Consider the following 18,501-nt stretch of genomic DNA (forward strand, 5'->3'; position numbering starts at 1 on the left):
CACCAGTTATCCTAACCTGCATGTCTTTGGACTGTGGGGGAAACTAGAGTACCCTGAGGAAACCCACAAAGACACAGGGAGAACATGCTAACTCCACACAGAAAGGTTCCTTGTTGGCCACTGGGCTTGAATCCAGGACCTTCTTGCTGTGAGGCAACAGTGCTAACCACTACACCACCGTGCCACCACAGCTGAACTAATTTAGGGATTTCACAATAATTGAATTGACGTTTGAATACTTTGAATACCCGTACCCTTTTAAATATGATCCATGACATATAATCCCAATAAAATCCATTTCAGTTCCAGGTTGTAACACTGCAAAATGTGAACAACTTTTCAAGAGGTGTGTATATTAATACAAGGCACTGTACTGAATATCTGCTGAATTGTTGTATGCATGCAATGTAATGATAAATCTTACAGAATGTGCTGCTGCTATCAGTTTCCATTTCTGTGTCTCTTTATCAGAAAGAGGAAGCCCGCAGGCTTTGTGCATGAGAGCCGTGTCGGATTTCAGTGTGTTATAGCTCGTAGCTGATAAGTACCCAGGAAATATGTTGCCTTTGTCGAAATCTTGATGCCTGATAGAGCCTGCTTTTCATACACCGTTTTCCATCTTTTGCCATATTGGCTATTCAATGTAGACACCCATTATATGAATTGTCAATTTAAATTCAGAGACATAGTCCTAATTAAGAAGACAATCTCGTATCTCATATGTATATCATATTTCACTTCACAAACGTAATTGTAAATGTTAAGAGCTGGAAACTTGGTTATAAGGAGTCAATACAGACCCATTATACTCTCATAGACTTAGCTCAAGCTACATGTCCTTGGTGCTGTGCTGTATGTGTGTATATGTGTGTGTATCGAGCGCAGAACTGCAGTTGGTGGTGGAGCAGCACTTTCAGAGACATGAGCAGACGGAGGCAGGGCTCTCTGACAGCCCAGACACGCCCAGTCCAATTACAACACAGCAGCCCAATGGTGCCGCGGCCCAGTGGGCCAGTCACAGCTCCTCAGAGTCTTATGTCAGTTGTGATGGACAGGCAGGGAGCAGTGAGGAGGGGGGTAAGTGGAGATCAGAGCTGAGCAGCAGTGAAAAACTTTCCGTCAATCTTAGTGGAAACATCATTAAAGAAATAGCCCTTTTTATTGCATGTGTTCTAGGGATATTAGCGCAAAACCAAGTTTTTATTTGTATACATACATCCAGGAGCAAAGGTCTGAAGCCGCTACCAAGAACTGGCTTTCTTCATTTATTGTTATTTTTAAATTTAAATCGGTATTTATTCCTTCAAATCCTTTGCCACTGAAATGGTACTTTCTCAGAACCAGACCGTGTTAGTAATCTAATAAACAATGTGTGGCATAAAAATTGAAATCCTGAACCATGAATGATTTTCAAAGGTGTTCTTCTGTTTTTTTTTTTTTAATCTCCCTTTCTCTCAAATAAACCAAATTTTATTACTATTTCAGCATGTCTTACACACATTACAACAGACATATGGTTTTTCCTTTTCTTTTCATTGTTTATTCAGATTGCGCAGCTCTCATTCAGTTTGCTGTAATTGCGAGCAAAATCCTCTTCCTCAGATCATTGATTGCAAGCTGAGAATCATTTAGATAAAAGTTTTAAAACTGTTTCCAGTTTCAACTCTTTGATGAAAACAACATTACTATTGTTATAATGATGAAATGATGACTTGTTTGTTGGAGGAAAAAATGCTCGTAGAAAACTACTGTAGGGAGTTTGAGCATAAAGGCCATAAACCCTTGATTGCTATACATCCTTGCATTTAAAGATTTCATTCAAACCGTGGTGTTGGAGTTCCACGTTTTGACAGCGTAACAAATCCGAGGTGGTGGATGCAAGTGCAAGCAGGCTTTATTAAACACTAATAAATAAACTAACAGCAGTAAAAGGAACAAAAATAGCAATTCAAGCCTAGAAAACACAAATGCAAGACCATCAATGACGGTGTAGCTCACTCTGGCTTCATCTAGTCCAGAAAGAATGATCTAAAGTAGGCCATCTTGCACAATAAATGTTGCAAGCTAGATACACTATATACAAGCTATATATAGAAGCGATATCCACCCTAGGAATACCGACCTTTTTGCAGAAAGAAACCGAAATGGCGAGGAACTGACCGAGAAGAAGCGATTTTTGTTGAACTGCTCATTAAGGCTTAATTAGTCCATAACTTCATTAACAATTGTAATGAAGCAAATCTGGGTAGAAGTTACAGTGCTAAGCGTAAATGAGTGCACCCCCTTTGAAAAGTAACATTTTAAACAATATCTCAATGAACACAAACAATTTCCAAAATGTTGACAAGACAAAGTTTAATATAACATCTGTTTAACTTATAACAGGAAAAAGTAAGGTTAATAATATAACTTAGATTACACATTTTTCAGTTTTACTCAAATTAGGGTGGTGCAAAAATGAGTACACCCCACAACAAAAACTACTCCATCTAGTACTTTGTATGGCCTCCATGATTTTTAATGACAGCACCAAGTCTTCTAGGCATGGAATGAACAAGTTGGCGACATTTTGCAACATCAATCTTTTTCCATTCTTCAACAATGACCTCTTTTAGTGACTGGATGCTGGATGGAGAGCGATGCTCAACTTGTCTCTTCAGAATTCCCCATAGGTGTTCGATTGGGTTCAGATCAGGAGACGTACTTGGCCACTGAATCACTTTCACCCTGTTCTTCTTCAGAAATCCAACAGTGGCCTTAGATGTGTGTTTAGTCATGTTGGAAAAGTGCACGACGACCAAGGGCACAGAGTGATGGTAGCATCTTCTCTTTCAGTATAGAGCAATACATCTGTGAATTCATGATGCCATCAATGAAATGCAGCTCCCCGACACCAGCAGCACTCATGCAGCCCCACATAAGGACACTGCCACCACCATGTTTCACTGTAGGCACCAGGCATTTTTCTTTGTATTCCTCACCTTTGCGACGCCATACAGTTTTGAAGCCATCAGTTCCAAAAACATTTATCTTGGTCTCATCACTCCAGAATATAGAGTCCTGGTAGTTTTCATCTTTGTCAGCATGGGCCTTGGCAAACTCTAGGAGAGCTTTTTTGTGCCTGGGCTTTAGGAGAGGCTTCTTTCATGGACGGCATCCATGCATGCCGTTCCTCTGCAGTGTACGCCATATTGTGTTACGGGAAATAGTCACCCCAGTTTGGCTTTCTACTTCTTTAGATAACTGCAGTGAACTTGCATGCCAATTTTCTTCAACCCTTCTCGTCAGAAGATGCTCCTGTCGAGGTGTTAACTTCCATGGACGACCTGGACGTCTCTGTGAGATGGTTGCAGTTCCATCTTTCTTAAATTTCTGTACCACTTTTGCTACAGTATTCTGACTGATAAGTAAAGCTTTGCTGATCTTCTTGTAGCCTTCACCTTTGTGGTGGAAAGAAATTATTTTCTTCGGGGAATTCTGAAGAGACAAGTTGAGCATTGCTCTCCATCCAGCATCCAGTCACTAAAAGAGGTCATTGTTGAAGAATAGAAAAAAGATTGATGTTGCAAAATGTCACCAACTTGTTCATTCCATGCCTAGAAGACTTGGTGCTGTCATTAAAAATCATGGAGGCCATACAAAGTACTAGATGTAGTAGTTTTTGTTGTGGGGTGTACTCATTTTTGCACCACCCTAATTTGAGTAAAACTGAAAATGTACTGTAATCTAAGTTATATTATTAACCTTACTTTTTCCTGTTATAAGTTAAACAGATGTTATATTAAACTTTGTCTTGTCAACATTTTGGAAATTGTTTGTGTTCACTGAGATATTGTTTAAAATGTTACTTTTCAAAGGGGGTGGACTCATTTACGCTAAGCACTGTACATGCACTCTAGGTACCTCTACGTTCATGCCAGAAAGAATCAAAATTGGTCCAAGAAGAAGTGATTTGTGTGGAAACTGCTCATCAGGGATTGATTAATTACTCCATATCTTCATTATTATTTGCAGTTATGCAAATTTGAGTAGAAGCAATATGCACCCCAGGCAAACCTACCTTCCTGCCAAAAAGAATAAAAATCAGTGAAGAATTGAGAGAGAAGAAGCAATTTTTGTGAAATGTGGACGACGCTGGATGGACGACAGACAACACATGATGGCATAAACTCATCACCTGTCAGCCAGATGAGCTAATAACCATAACAACACACAATGCTTAGCAACAAGGGAGACAAATGGCAGAACTTATATAAGGGGGAACCCAAAAAGGCAGGAGGCTGAACTGAAGGTAGCAGAGTTGAAGATGCTGAGGATCTCATTGGGAGTGACAAAGTTGGACAGGATTAGAAATGAGTATATTAGAGGGACAGAGGGACATGTAGGACAGCTTGGAGACAAAGTGAGAGAGATGGAAAGAGAGATTGAGATGGTTTGGAAAACCTACAGAGGAGAGATCCAGGGTACATTGGGAAAAGAATGCTGGAGATGGAGTTGGTAGGTAAAAGAAAAAGACCAAGAGCAAAGATGAGCTTTATGGATGTGGTGAAGAAGGACATGAGGATGGTTGGTGTGATAGAAGAAGATACGGAGGTCAGGAAGAGATGGAGGGATGCTATTGGCTGTGGTGACCCCTAACAAGAACAGCAGGAAGAAGATGAAGAATCTGGGAACACAAAACATGTGTACAAACACAGGAAGTGATGCAGACAACAGAAGAAGAGATTCAAAACTGTGAGTGAGGGTGCCCTCCTGTGGCCAAGAGGGGAGCTGTTCATGATGGATGTGATAGACAGGTGGGAACTGATTACAACTGAATTGATTAGGCTTAAGTCCATTACACTACTATGTGTAGCTTTCCGATAACCTGATCAAAATCTGATATTCAGTGTGTGAGGAAAGTACCTATAGGAAGTTTTTAACACGATCTTGTTAAATTTGTTACTCAACATGATCTTTATTACAATGTAAATAAAATCTTTCCAATATTGTTTTGACTAAATATATTTATGTTTTCTTAAAGTTGAGATTTTCAGCTTTTTTTTTTGCCTGTTTTCCAGAATTCAGCTACAGCAACCACGACACGTTCAACATGCTCCTAATACACAGTGTAATTTCTCATAAAGAATAGCACCTGATATATAGAGGATATTACTCGGTTGCATGGAGATTGAAGTTTATCTTCGAGTGGTGAACATATTCACAAGTGAGCAAAGTGAATATGAGTGTCGGCTTCTACAGAGCGTGACCTTCAGCAAGCGCTGGGATGAGAGTCAACACTTCCAAGTCTGAGGCCATGGTTCTCTGTGGGAAAATGGTTGGGACTGAGTTGCTGCCCCAAGTGAAGGAGTGCAAGTATCTTGGGGTCTTGTTCATGAATGATGGCAAAATGGAGCATGAGATGGAGAGGCAGATTGGGGCGGTGTCAGCAGTAATGCGGGCATTGTACCAGTCCGTCGTGGTGAAGAGGGAGCTGAGCCGGAAAGCAAAGCTTTCGATTTACCAGTCAATCTACATTCCAACCCTCACCTATGGTCATGAGCTTTGGGTTGTGACCAAAAGGATGAGATCACGGATACAGATGGCTGAAATGAGCTTTCTCTGGAGAGTGGCTGGGCTCAGCCTCAGAGATAGGATGAGGAGCTCAGATATCCCGAAGGATCTCGGAGTAGAGCCACTGGTCTTTCATGTCAAAAGGAGTCAGCTGAGGTGGTTTGGACATCTGATTAGGATGCCTCCTGGGCACCTTCCTTTGGAGGTTTTCCAGGCACGTCCAACTGGGAGGAGACTTCGGGGTAGACCCAGAACACACTGGAGAGATTATATATCTCACCTGACCTGGGAGTGCCTTGAGATCCCCCAGGAGGAGCTGGAAAGTGTTGCTGGGGAGATGGACACCTGGAATACCCTGCTTAGCCTGCTGCCACCGCGACCCAACTTCGGATAAGCGGAAGAAAAATGGAAATGGAGAAGATAAACTTCATATCTTTGTGCCACCATATGTAATATTCTTTATATTATATGGACACATCCACAAAAAATATACAAGTTAATCAAAATAATTTTAATTTTGAACCGGTTCACCATTTTGACAACGCACATCCAGTCAGTGGGAAAACACTGGGAGTGATGTCATCGGAGTGAAATATTGGGAAATGTGTCACTCAGATCCGTGATGTATTTCTTATGAAAAATGCAAGTTTTTCAACACAAGAAGATAGTCAAGTCACGTTTATTTATAAAGCACTTCATAAACTTCATATCTTCAAGCCAACATGTGATTTTCTTTTTATCATATCGACACATTCACAAACAAAAAGTACCCAAATTTATTAAAACAATTCATCGATTTCCTCACAAGTGAGAGATTTATGTCATGGTTTTGGTTCTCCATGTCCCGGATGGAGCTCAGATGAAAAATACGAGTGGTATATTTCCCAGTAAAACACTCGTGTCCATATAATAAATATCCTTCATGGCTGTAGTCTGTTCTGAAGTGATCATGACTACAACCTACTGCCTCTCATGACTCCACCAGTCACATTAAAAACTCTGAAGCGTCCTGCTAAAACTCTCTTTTGGCCAAAAAGAGGTTAAAAATCTGGAATGCTCTTGTTGTTTTTCAAATCTGGTGATTTGTTGTCACATGATCACTGACATACAGCAATGACAGCAAACACTGACAAGAGCAAGTACATCAATCTAATAATGAAAAAATAGACTAACCAATGAATGTTGCGTAATTTTGATTTCTGTTCACTTTAGCCTGTTTCTGTAGACTTGCATGATGCAAATAAATACAAATGAATAAGTTTCAGACTGTTACCTCAGCAATAAAACATACAAATTAAAAAATACAGTACCAGTCAAAAAGTCGTACACCCCACTCGTTCATGTTTTTTTTTTCCTGTATTGTGTATTTTCTACATTGTAGAACAATACTACAAACATCAAAACTATGAAATAACATCTGGAACACATATGGAATTATGTGGTAAACAAAAAAGTGTTAAAAAACCAAAATGCTCCATATTGCATATTCTTCAAAGTAGCCAGCGTATACCTTGATGACACTTTGCACACTATTGGGATTATCTGAAGTCCTGGTCACTCTACAGCTTGCAATGGGTTTGCAAATACTTGGCAGTGGAAAAAATGGTAGTATCGCCTCCAGTCATGTGATGCATGGTGAATAGTCTCTGAGCTCTGTGAATTGTTTTTTAGTGCATCTCCACCTCACGAGTGGCCAAAAACGTCACAAAAAATTTCAGTGCATGCATTGAAATTTGGTGGCCATGTTTTCATCAACAAACTAATCAGCAAATACTCACAGATAGGTTTGGGAATACTTCCCAAAGTTTGGTGAACCTTCGCCAAACTTCTTGAGATGTATTTGTCTTGAATCCCTATACCCGATGCTCGCGGGGCCTCGGTGACACAGCCTCTCAGCATAGCCTAACCTTCGCCAAGACTTGAAAAGTGCATTTACATTCAGCGATCCTTCACCGAGGTTCGTAATTGGTTGGGCGAAGGGTTCATGGATATTCAGCAAATGTTTGGCAATGGTTAGATGACACATTTGTGATCATCACTGGTTGGTTGGCACTGATGTCACACATTGTTGAAATCTATTGAGCAAGGCATTGGCAGTCATTCTCCTACCAGATGCTGATATGTACAAAACCCTCAAGCATGCCTCTAGGAAAAATGCCAGGTCTCTTTTAGCTCACCTTTACAAAGTACACATCGCCATGCATCACCACCAAAACACCCCATTTTCATTGATAACCCATTGCAAACATCACAAGCTGTAGTGTGACCATAGTCTTCACCAGTTTCATGAGGTAATCATCTAGAATGCTTTTCAATTAACTGGTGTGCTTTGTCAAAAGTTAATTAGTGGATGAGTTTCTTGCCTTCTAAATGTGTTCGAGATCAGACATTCATCCATGCATTATCCATAACTGCTTATCCTGTGTAGGGTCGCAGGCAAGCTGGAGCCTATCCTAGCTGACTATGGGCGAGAGGCAGGGTACACCCTGGACAAGTCGCCAGATCACTGCAGGGCTGACACATAGAGACAAACAACCATTCACACTCAGGGTCAATTTAGAGCCACCAATTAGCCTAACCTGCATGGTCCTGTCTTTGGACTGTGGGGGAAACCGGAGCACCCGGAGGAAACCCACGCAGAAATGGGGAGAACATGCAAACTCCATACAGAAAGGCCCTCGCCGGCCACGGGGCTCAAACCTAGAACCTTCTTGCTATGTGCTAACCACTACACCACCGTACTGCCTGAGATCAAATAGTAAATAATAAAAATACAGTAAATAGCCCTATTCCACAACTGTAGTAATCCATATTGTGTCAAGAACCACTCAACTAACGAAAGAGAAACAAGATCCATCATTACTTTCAGACATGAAGTGTCTTTTAATTAATAAAAATAAAGAATCATTAAATTAGAAGGTGTGTCCAAACTTTTGACTGGTACTGTACATACTTGCCAGAGCACTACAGTATTTTCAGCTATTTTATTCCTTATAGTTACAATAATATATTACAAAATATACTTGTTGTTTTGCAGTTTTAGCTAAACTCCTTGGTTGCCGTCTTCATTTTACAACCACGGTTTTAAATGAAAAATCTTGATGGAGGAATAATAACATTTTGTTTGATTTCACCATATTATAGTTTCTCTCCATCCAGTTCTTGGTAGTATTTGAAACACGCAGCTTTTGGTCACATTTCAAATGAATTCTGAATGAACAGAGCTCAATGTAGTTGTCGTCATGATGATAAATGATTCCTCTAGAAGCTTCTAACATTTCTGATGAGTCTTTTTCTGTCTCTCTTTTTCTCTCTTCCTTACTTTGATTTGACATTGCCATTCATTTTGAAAAAAAAAATCATATATTTTTGTTTGTCGTTATTTTGGTGCGGTCATGCAGGAGAGTCATCAGAGATGTCAGCGTGTCGACAGAAAAGCGCGTCCAGTCCTTCGTCTGTCTCGCGATAACCTTATCCATCATCCGAGTCATCTGAGCTGTGTATCTTCTTCCTTGTAGCTGTTGTATACAAATCTTCAGAAATTCGTTCTATACCTCTCTTTCTGTATACATACTTACACTCTACTTTTACCAATATTCATACTGAATACCTCAACAAAGGTTCTCTGTCTTTTCTCAATATGCTCGTTCTCAATTCTGCCTTGCACAAAACATGAACATGTAAGATTTAGCATATTTACATTTGCAATAATCCCTGTCTAGCAGTAAAACAGTATGGAAAGCTCTCACTACAATGACAAGTACAAATAAACATGCTGGATCAATGCATCTGCTTGCAACATCACAAACACATTACAGATTTTTCAGGGAATAACATTTCTGTGACATTATCCATTATTCATTATCCATTATCCAAATGCTTGAAGAACATTTGGACAGCCAATCACAAACAAGCTTACAAACCTGGCTTTTGGTTTTACTTATACGGTATATACAACCCCAGTCAGAAAGTGTATATTTATTTTTACACCCCTGACCATTTTTTTTTTTTTTGATGGTATAGAGAAAAGTATCGACATATTTTCCTGCAGATGTGTAGAAATGCTTTTGTGCAGAGTTACAACTTTAATTTATTTCTGTACCTACCGGGCGGTCAGAAAACTGGAATGAAAGAAATAAAGTGTTTTTTTCAAGCTTGAAATGGAAGATGCTTGGAGTGTTTTGTGTGCTTACAGTCTTCTTCATAAGCGACACTGAATTACTGTATATTGTTAAACAAACACATTGCCTACAGTGGTGCTTGAAAGTTTGTGAACCCTTTAGAATTTTCTTTATTTCTGCATAAATATGACCTAAAACATCATCAGATTTTCACACAAGTCCTAAAAGTAGATAAAGAGAACCCAATTAAACAAATGAGACAAAAATATTATACTTGGTCATTTATTTATTGAGGAAAATTATCCAATATTACATATCTGTGAGTGGCAAAAGTATGTGACCCTTTGCTTTCAGTATCTGGTGTGACCCCCTTGTGCAGCAATAACTGCAACTAAATGTTTGCAGTAACTGTTGATCAGTCCTGCACACCGGCTTGGAGGAATTTTAGCCCATTCCTCCATACAGAACAGCTTCAACTCTGGGATGTTGGTGGGTTTCCTCACATGAACTGCTCGCTTCAGGTCCTTCTACAACACTTCCATTGGATTAAGGTCAGGACTTTGACTTGGCCATTCCAAAACATTCACTTTATTCTTCTTTAACCATTCTTTGGTAGAACGACTTGTGTGCTTAGGGTCGTTGTCTTGCTGCATGACCCACCTTCTCTTGCGATTCAGTTCATGGACAGATGTCCTGACATTTTCCTTTAGTATAATTCCCTGGTATAATTCAGAATTAATTGTTCCATCAATGATGGCAAGCCGTCCTGGCCCAGATGCAGCAAAACAGGCCCAAACCATGATACTACCACCACCATGTTTCACAGATGGGATAAGGTTCTTATCCTGGAATGCAGTGTTTTCCTTTCTCCAAACATAACACTTCTCATTTAAACCAAAAAGTTCTATTTTGGTCTCATCCATCCACAAAACATTTTTCCAATAGCCTTCTGGCTTGTCCACGTGATCTTTAGCAAACTGCAGATGAGCAGCAATGTTCTTTTTGGAGAGCAGTGGCTTTCTCCTTGCAACCCTGCCATGCACACCATTGTTGTCCAGTGTTCTCCTGATGGTGGACTCATGAACATTAACATTAGCCAATGTGAGAGAGGCCTTCAGTTGATTAGAAGTTACCCTGGGGTCCTTTGTGACCTCACCGACTATTACACACCTTGTTCTTGGAGTGATCTTTGTTGGTCGACCACTCCTGGGGAGGGTAACAATGGTCTTGAATTTCCTCCATTTGTACACAATCTGTCTGACTGTGAATTGGTGGAGTCCAAACTCTTTAGAGATGGTTTTGTAACCTTTTCGAGCCTGATGAGCATCAACAGTGCTTTTTCTGAGGTCCTCAGAAATCTCCTTTGTTCGTGCCATGATACACTTCCACAAACATGTGTTGTGAAGATCAGACTTTGATAGATCCCTGTTCTTTAAATAAAACAGGGTGCCCACTCACACCTGATTGTCATCCCATTGATTGAAAACACCTGACACTAATTTCACCTTCAAATTAACTGCTAATCCTAGAGGTTCACATACTTTTGCCCTCACAGATATGTAATATTGGATAATTTTCCTCAATAAATAAATGACCAAGTATAATATTTTTCTCATTTGTTTAACTGGGTTCTCTTTATCTACTTTTAGGACTTGTGTGAAAATCTGATGATGTTTTAGGTCATATTTATGCAGAAATAGAGAAAATTCTAAAGGGTTCACAAACTTTCAAGCACCACTGTGTGTGTGTGTGTGTGTGTATATATATATATATATATATATATATATATACACAGTGCCCTCCACAATTATTGGCACCCCTCGTTATGTTCTTAGGCTTCTAATAAATTCATTTTTTTTTTTAAATAATACAGGGGGGCGGCACGGTGGTGTAGTGGTTAGCGCTGTCGCCTCACAGCAAGAAGGTCCTGGGTTCGAGCCCCAGGGCCGGCGAGGGCCTTTCTGTGCGGAGTTTGCATGTTCTCCCCGTGTCCGCGTGGGTTTCCTCCGGGTGCTCCGGTTTCCCCCACAGTCCAAAGACATGCAGGTTAGGTTAACTGGTGACTCTAAATTGACCGTAGGTGTGAATGTGAGTGTGAATGGTTGTCTGTGTCTATGTGTCAGCCCTGTGATGACCTGGCGACTTGTCCAGGGTGTACCCCGCCTTTCGCCCGTAGTCAGCTGGGATAGGCTCCAGCTTGCCTGCGACCCTGTAGAAGGATAAAGCGGCTAGAGATAATGTGATGTGTGATGTGAAATAATACAGGACAACAATGCAAAAAAAGAGAAAAATTCAACCTTTAATTCAAGTGCATTTATTCAGTGGGGAAAAAAATCCCACATCAAGAAATAATTCTTTTACATGAAATCATGTGTGCCACAATTATTGGCACCCCTGATGTTAATACTTTGTACAACTCCCTTTTGCCAACAAGACAGCATTTAATCTTCTCCTATAACATTTCACAAGATGGGAGAATACAGAGAGAGGGATATTCGACCATTCCTCTTTGCACAATCTCTCTAAATCGTCCAGAGTCCTGGGTCCTCTCCTATGCACTCTCCTCTTCAGCTCACCCCACAGGTTTTCAATTGGGTTGAGGTCTGGGGACTGAGATGGCCATGGAAGGAGCTTGATTTTGTGTCTGGTGAACCATTTTTGTGTAGATTTGGCTACATGTTTAGGGTCATTATCTTGCTGAAAGACCCAGTGACGACCCATCTTCAGCTTTCGGGCAGCGGCCACCAGATTTTGATTTAAAATGTCCTTGTATTTCAAAGAGTTCATGATGCCATGCACCCTAACAAGGTTCCCGGGGCCTTTGGAAGAGAAACAGGCCCACAGCATCACCGATCCTCCCCCATACTTCACAGTGGGCATGAGGTGCTTTTCCGCATACTCATCTTTTGTGATGTATTAGAGTGTTTGTTACCAAAAAGCTCTATCTTGGTCTCATCTAACCAAAGCACACGGTCCCAGTTGAAGTCCCAGTACCGCTTAGCGAACTCCAGATGTTTAAGTATACTTGTAAGTGAGAAAAGGCTTTTTCTGTGCATGCCTCCCAAATGGCTTGTTGGCATGTAGATAGCGCCTGATGGTTGTTATGGAGACTTTGTGACCCCAAGATGCTACTCTTTGATGCAGTTCTCTAACAGTGAGCTTTGGAGAACGTTTTACTTCTTTTACCATCCTCCTCACTGTGCGTGGTGGCAAGATAAACTTGCATCCTCGTCCAGGCTTGTTTGCCACTGTTCCAGTTGTTTTAAACTTCTTGATGATTCCTCTGACTGTAGATATGGGCCGGTGTAGGCGAGTGGCTATTTTCTTGTAGCCATTGCCTGACTTATGAAGGTCGACACACATCTGTCTTACTTGAATGGTGTGTTCTCTTGTCTTTCCCATGTTGAAGAGTGGATAAGAGAAATAGGCCTTTGTCTCACATCATATTTATACCCCAGGGAAACAGGTTGTGAGGAATTACTAATTAAAGGTTCCTAGATACTCTGATCAACTTTATAAACTACAGTAGAAATGACAGAAATGCTTCAATTACATTTATTTTCTAGGAATTGTTACGGGTGCCAATAATTGTGGAACAGGTGATTTTATGAAAAATAATTTCTTAGTCAGGGATTTTTTTTTAAATTCACTTGAGTTAAGGGTTACAATTTTCTACAATTTTCCGTGTGAGATTATGCTTCTGCAATAAAAATTGTATTTATTTTGAGGCTTTTAACACATCTTAACCAGGGGTGCCAATAATTGTGGAGGGCGCTGTATATATATTGTATATATGAATTCACATCACACTCAGATCACAAATACATTATGTTAATCTAATGAGAACGATCGCACAGTAGATGGAAGCTCACGCTTAACACCCTGATGGTTCTGGAAGGTTAATTCAGAGATTCTGAACTGGCCTCGCTGGGCCAGATGTTGTGCGTTCAGGCTTCACACTGTTTGTGTGCACTCCTGCAGGTAAAGATCATTCCAACAAACAGAGATCCGGTCAGGAGGAGAGTCCTCATCTTCCCAAACTCACTCATTCCCAGCTGGACACGCTGTCCGAGGAGCCGACAGACAGAGATGCAGTGGACCAGCCGAGCACCACAGGTACAAATACACACATTCACCTTTGACTTGTGTGAAGCGATGGTCATGTGACCTGTAGTCCCGATGCGAAGCAGAGATACTGTTGCCACCCTGATGTTGAATATTTTCCTATAAAAACCTGCTCTGAAGTGTTTTGTTCCTCTTATACCACAGCAGTTTTTAATTTTTTTAATTTAGTAAACCAGTGTTTCCCAACCTTTCTTGAGCCATGACACATATTTTACATTCGCAAAATCCCACGTCACACCACCAAACAAAAATGTCACAAAAAGTATATATAATGAAATATAACGATCATCTCATCTCATTATCTCTAGTCGCTTTATCCTTCTACAGGGTCGCAGGCAAGCTGGAGCCTATCCTAGCTGACTACGGGCGAAAGGCGGGGTACACCCTGGACAAGTCGCCAGGTCATCACAGGGCTGACACATAGACACAGACAACCATTCACACTCACATTCACACCTACGGTCAATTTAGAGTCACCAGTTAACCTAACCTGCATGTCTTTGGACTGTGGGGGAAACTGGAGCACCCGGAGGAAACCCACGCAGACAACATGCAAACTCTGCACAGAAAGGCCCTCACCGGCCACGGGGCTTGAACCTGGACCCTTCTTGCTGTGAGGCGACAGCGCTAACCACTACACCACCATGCCGCCCAGCTCTGAGTCACTCTCCTTTTTTAGTTTTTATAGCAGTCATGCTTGAAAAGCCCAGCTCGCATAGATAAGTTGTGGAAAATCACTTTTTTTTGCTTTTTTCTGACCTCTACTCATACTAGGGCCTTCATCTGGGTCAGAATTTTCTCCAGGACCCAGTTTGGATTGTGTACTTTTTCTTTTCAAATATTTATCCATCGTTATCACTGCCATCGGGCGGCACGGTGGTGTAGTGGTTAGCGCTGTCGCCTCACAACAAGAAGGTCCTGGGTTCGAGCCCCGGGGCCGGCAAGGGCCTTTCTGTGTGGAGTTTGCATGTTCTCCCCATGTCCACGTGGGTTTCCTCCGGGTGCTCCGGTTTCCCCCACAGTCCAAAGACATGCAGGTTAGGTTAACTGGTGACTCTAAATTGAGCGTAGGTGTGAATGTGAGTGTGAATGGTTGTCTGTGTCTATGTGTCAGCCCTGCGATGACCTGGCGACTTATCCAGGGTGTACCCCGCCTTTCGCCCGTAGTCAGCTGGGATAGGCTCCAGCTTGCCTGCGACCCTGTAGAAGGATAAAGCGGCTAGAGATAATGAGATGAGATCACTGCCGTCACACCTGAAGCATTACTAATTCTATTGTTTGAATGGCAACAGGTAGATACACAGGTTAATTAGCTACCTGCTGCCATCTAGTGGAAGAGTATTTAATTGTTCTGCACGTCACTATACGTCACTGGCATAGATGAACGAAGACAAATTATTTGCAGTAAATAAATAATAATTTTCAGAACAATTACTGTAAGTGAAATTGGATAACTTCCCACGGTACACCTGATGATCTCTCACGGCACACTAATGTGCCGCGGCACAGTGGTTGGGAATCACTGTAGTAAACAAAGAGACTGTCATGGAAGTCTGTACCTCAAAAGTAGCCAAAAAATATACTTACACAAAAGAAGTTGCGTTAAACATGTTTATTGCACAGAAACAATGCAAGCATGAGTGATTTGGGGAAAAACACTGACCTCTAAACTCCAATTAACAGTTTTTAAAGTCGTGTCTCTCTTTGGTAGACCCACCCTTGGACCGCCCCAAAACAAAATGGACTTTCTTTATTTGATACACAGACTTCTGATTGGCTGCCCAATATGGGACTTCTCATTGGCTAAAACATATTTCCTGCTATTTTTCAAAAGAAAACAGACATATTAACATTTACCATATGGTATTTTAAGTTTTTTATGACTTAATGGTGAGTCTGTGTTTGTCACGTGAAATGCCTTGAGAATGCTAATCAGTGGTGGTGATCACAAATTGATCACATACACACAACGTCCTCTAAACATTTAAACTCAAAGTGTACTTAGGCTCAGCCTAAAGGATCTTAATGGTAAAATACCTCCTAAGTATAACATAATCATATATTCATGCTAAATAATACAACAATTTCACCACGATCTCAAAAATAATTATCGCAAGCTAAAACAGTGTGTGTGAGTCTGTGGGTGTGTGAGGCCCATAAAATATTGAAATGGGAGCGCAGTCTTGGAGGCTTCACACCTCCACCTAACAAAGGTGGATTCTACCGTCTGGCCCTCGAAGCCCGGAGCCATATAATCAAGATAAAAAGATAACCATGGCAAACCTAGCACCTACTGATGCCCCAGAGACTATGGAAATCCTAACACATTCTGAAGCTCTAAACAGCAAGCTCAAGTCAAATTTCTCTCAAGACTTTATACATTTTATCCCTTTACAGTTACATTTAATTGTTGTATAATGTCCAAGCCATTAGTTAGCTCATGTTATCACTTAGTCATTTCTACACCATCTTGTTTTTTCCCTTTATCCTGAAGTAACAGAGAAAACCACACCCTTTGACACTGACACTGGAGACTCCCTCCAACATAAACTGAGAAATAAACATCTCCTTGAAGAAAAGATATCATTATATCAACAATGACATTTTTTATTTTCAAATCCAAATCCATCTGGAGATCATGAGTTCAAATCAAGAAAGCAAAGTCAAGAGACAAAAATTGGCCATGCTGTCTGGGTGGGAGGGGCTTACTCTCTCTCCCCTGTCAATCAGAGTGACACTAACCAATTGTGGGTGTCGTGAGCTCATGGATGCAGAAGATGTTGGACAGTTGTCGTATGATAGGATAGAGTTGGTGGGAATTGGTAGGTGACCAAATTGAGGAGAAAATGGAAGGAATAATCAGCTCAGTTTCAAACAATTATTTTACCCAAAAGTATAGATTCCTCCAAATCTCATGTTCCCTTTACAGGAGTGATGATGAAACATGAGGCAGGATTATCTTCATCCTTTCACGAGGAAGAGGAGACTCTCGCCGAGGATCAAGACACACAGCAGGAGTAATACACTAATTATTTTTTAAATCATGACTTTATCAATGCGTGAGTTCTAAAACTGCTTATTAACCTTCAGATTTGTTCTTCACATCTTTTTTTATACATCTGTAAACAGATCTGCATAGACAATTACATCTACAGTACTGTGCAAAAGTCCTAGGCCTCCTATTTGTTTCATACAAACTTTGTTATAGATTTCTGCTTTATGACGTCTACATTATTGAGTCAGTACAAAAACATTTTAGAGTCCAAACGTTCATTTTCCAATGTTACAGAAAAAAAAAAAGTTTGTATCTGAGCAGCATATTCCATAAGAGAGCACTTTTCAGATTAAAAAAGAAATAATGAAGGCTGCTGGGTTTTGGTGTAAAATGAAGAAGTGAGTGTGACAGTCAAAGTGTCCAGAAGAACTGTGGCTGGTTCTGTAAGATGCTCAGGAAAACCTACAGATCATTTCCGCATAAAACTGCACTCACTGGACCTGAGATGACTTTTTTTTTTTTTCAAGCAAAGGGTCGTCTCACACCAAGTACTGACTTTGTTTAATTTATTATGGCTCACTGATTACTGTTGATAGTACAACCCCAATTCCAAAAAAGTTGGGATGCTGTGTAAATTATAAATAAAAACAATGTAATAATTTGTAAATCATGGAAACTCAATATTTCATTGAAAATAGTACAAAGACAACATATCAAGTGTTGAAACTGAGAAATTTTATTGTTGTTTGAAAAATCTATGCTCATTTTGAATTTGATGTCATCAAGATGTTTCAAAAAAGTCAGGACAGGGGCGTGTTTACCACTGTGTTGCATCAACTCTACTTTTAACAACACTCTGTAAATGTCTGGGAACTGAGCAATTTACCAGTTGCTGTAGTTTTGAAAGAGAAACGTTGTCCCATTCTTGCCTGATATACAATTTCAGTTGCTCAACCTTTTTTGTCGTATTTTGCATTTCATAATGCGTCATATGTTTTAAATGGGAGACAGGTCTGGACTGCAGCAGGCCAGTTTAGCATCCAGACTCTTTTACTATGGAGCCATGCAGTTTTAATATGTGCAGAAAGCAGTTTGGCATTATTTTGCTGAAAGAAAGAAGGCCTTCCCTGAAAAAGATTTTGTCTGAATGTCAGCATGTTGCTCTGAAACGTGTTTATATCATTCAGCATTAATGACGCCTTCCCAGATGTACAAGCTACCCATGTTATGTGCACTAATGCCCCCTCATACCATCGCAGATGCTGAATGCTTTTGAACTGTGCACTGATGACAAGCCGGATGGTCCCTCTCCTCTTTAGCCTGGAGGACGTGGTGTCCATGATTTCTAAAAAGAATTTCTACTTTTGATTCGTCAGACCTCGGGGCAGTTTTCCACTTCGCCTCAGTCCATCGTAAAAGAGCTCAGGCCCAGAGAAGGAGGTGGTGTTTCTGGATATTGTTTATATCTGGTTTTAACTTGCATTTGTGGATGCAGTAATTAAGTGTTTTCACAGACGATGGTTTTCTGAAGTGTTCCTGAGGCCATACAGTGACTTCCACGACAGACACGTGTCTGCTTTTAATGCAGTGTCTCCTGAGGGCCTGAAGATCACAGGCATCCAATGCCAGTTTTCAGCCTTGTCTCCTGCATACAGAGATTTCTCCAGATTCTCTGAATCTTTTAATGATATTATGGACCATAGATGA

The 18,501-nt window shown here is 40.7% G+C and overlaps 1 protein-coding gene across 1 annotated transcript in view; it reads left to right on the forward strand.

Moving 5' to 3' along the window:
* The window catches only part of ppp1r1c (protein phosphatase 1, regulatory (inhibitor) subunit 1C), an 85,068-nt gene extending 67,667 nt beyond the window's left edge, over window positions 1-17,401 (forward strand). The window contains exons 5-7 of the mRNA XM_060928584.1: window positions 886-1,077; window positions 13,656-13,790; window positions 16,729-17,401. Coding sequence (XP_060784567.1) covers window positions 886-1,077; window positions 13,656-13,790; window positions 16,729-16,820 — 419 coding nt within the window. The 3' untranslated portion in view covers window positions 16,821-17,401. The remainder of the gene's footprint in view (window positions 1-885; window positions 1,078-13,655; window positions 13,791-16,728) is intronic.
* The last annotated feature ends 1,100 nt before the right edge of the window (window positions 17,402-18,501 follow it).

The sequence above is a fragment of the Neoarius graeffei genome, chromosome 9 (genome assembly GCF_027579695.1).
Source record: "Neoarius graeffei isolate fNeoGra1 chromosome 9, fNeoGra1.pri, whole genome shotgun sequence".
Lineage (NCBI taxonomy): Eukaryota > Metazoa > Chordata > Actinopteri > Siluriformes > Ariidae > Neoarius > Neoarius graeffei.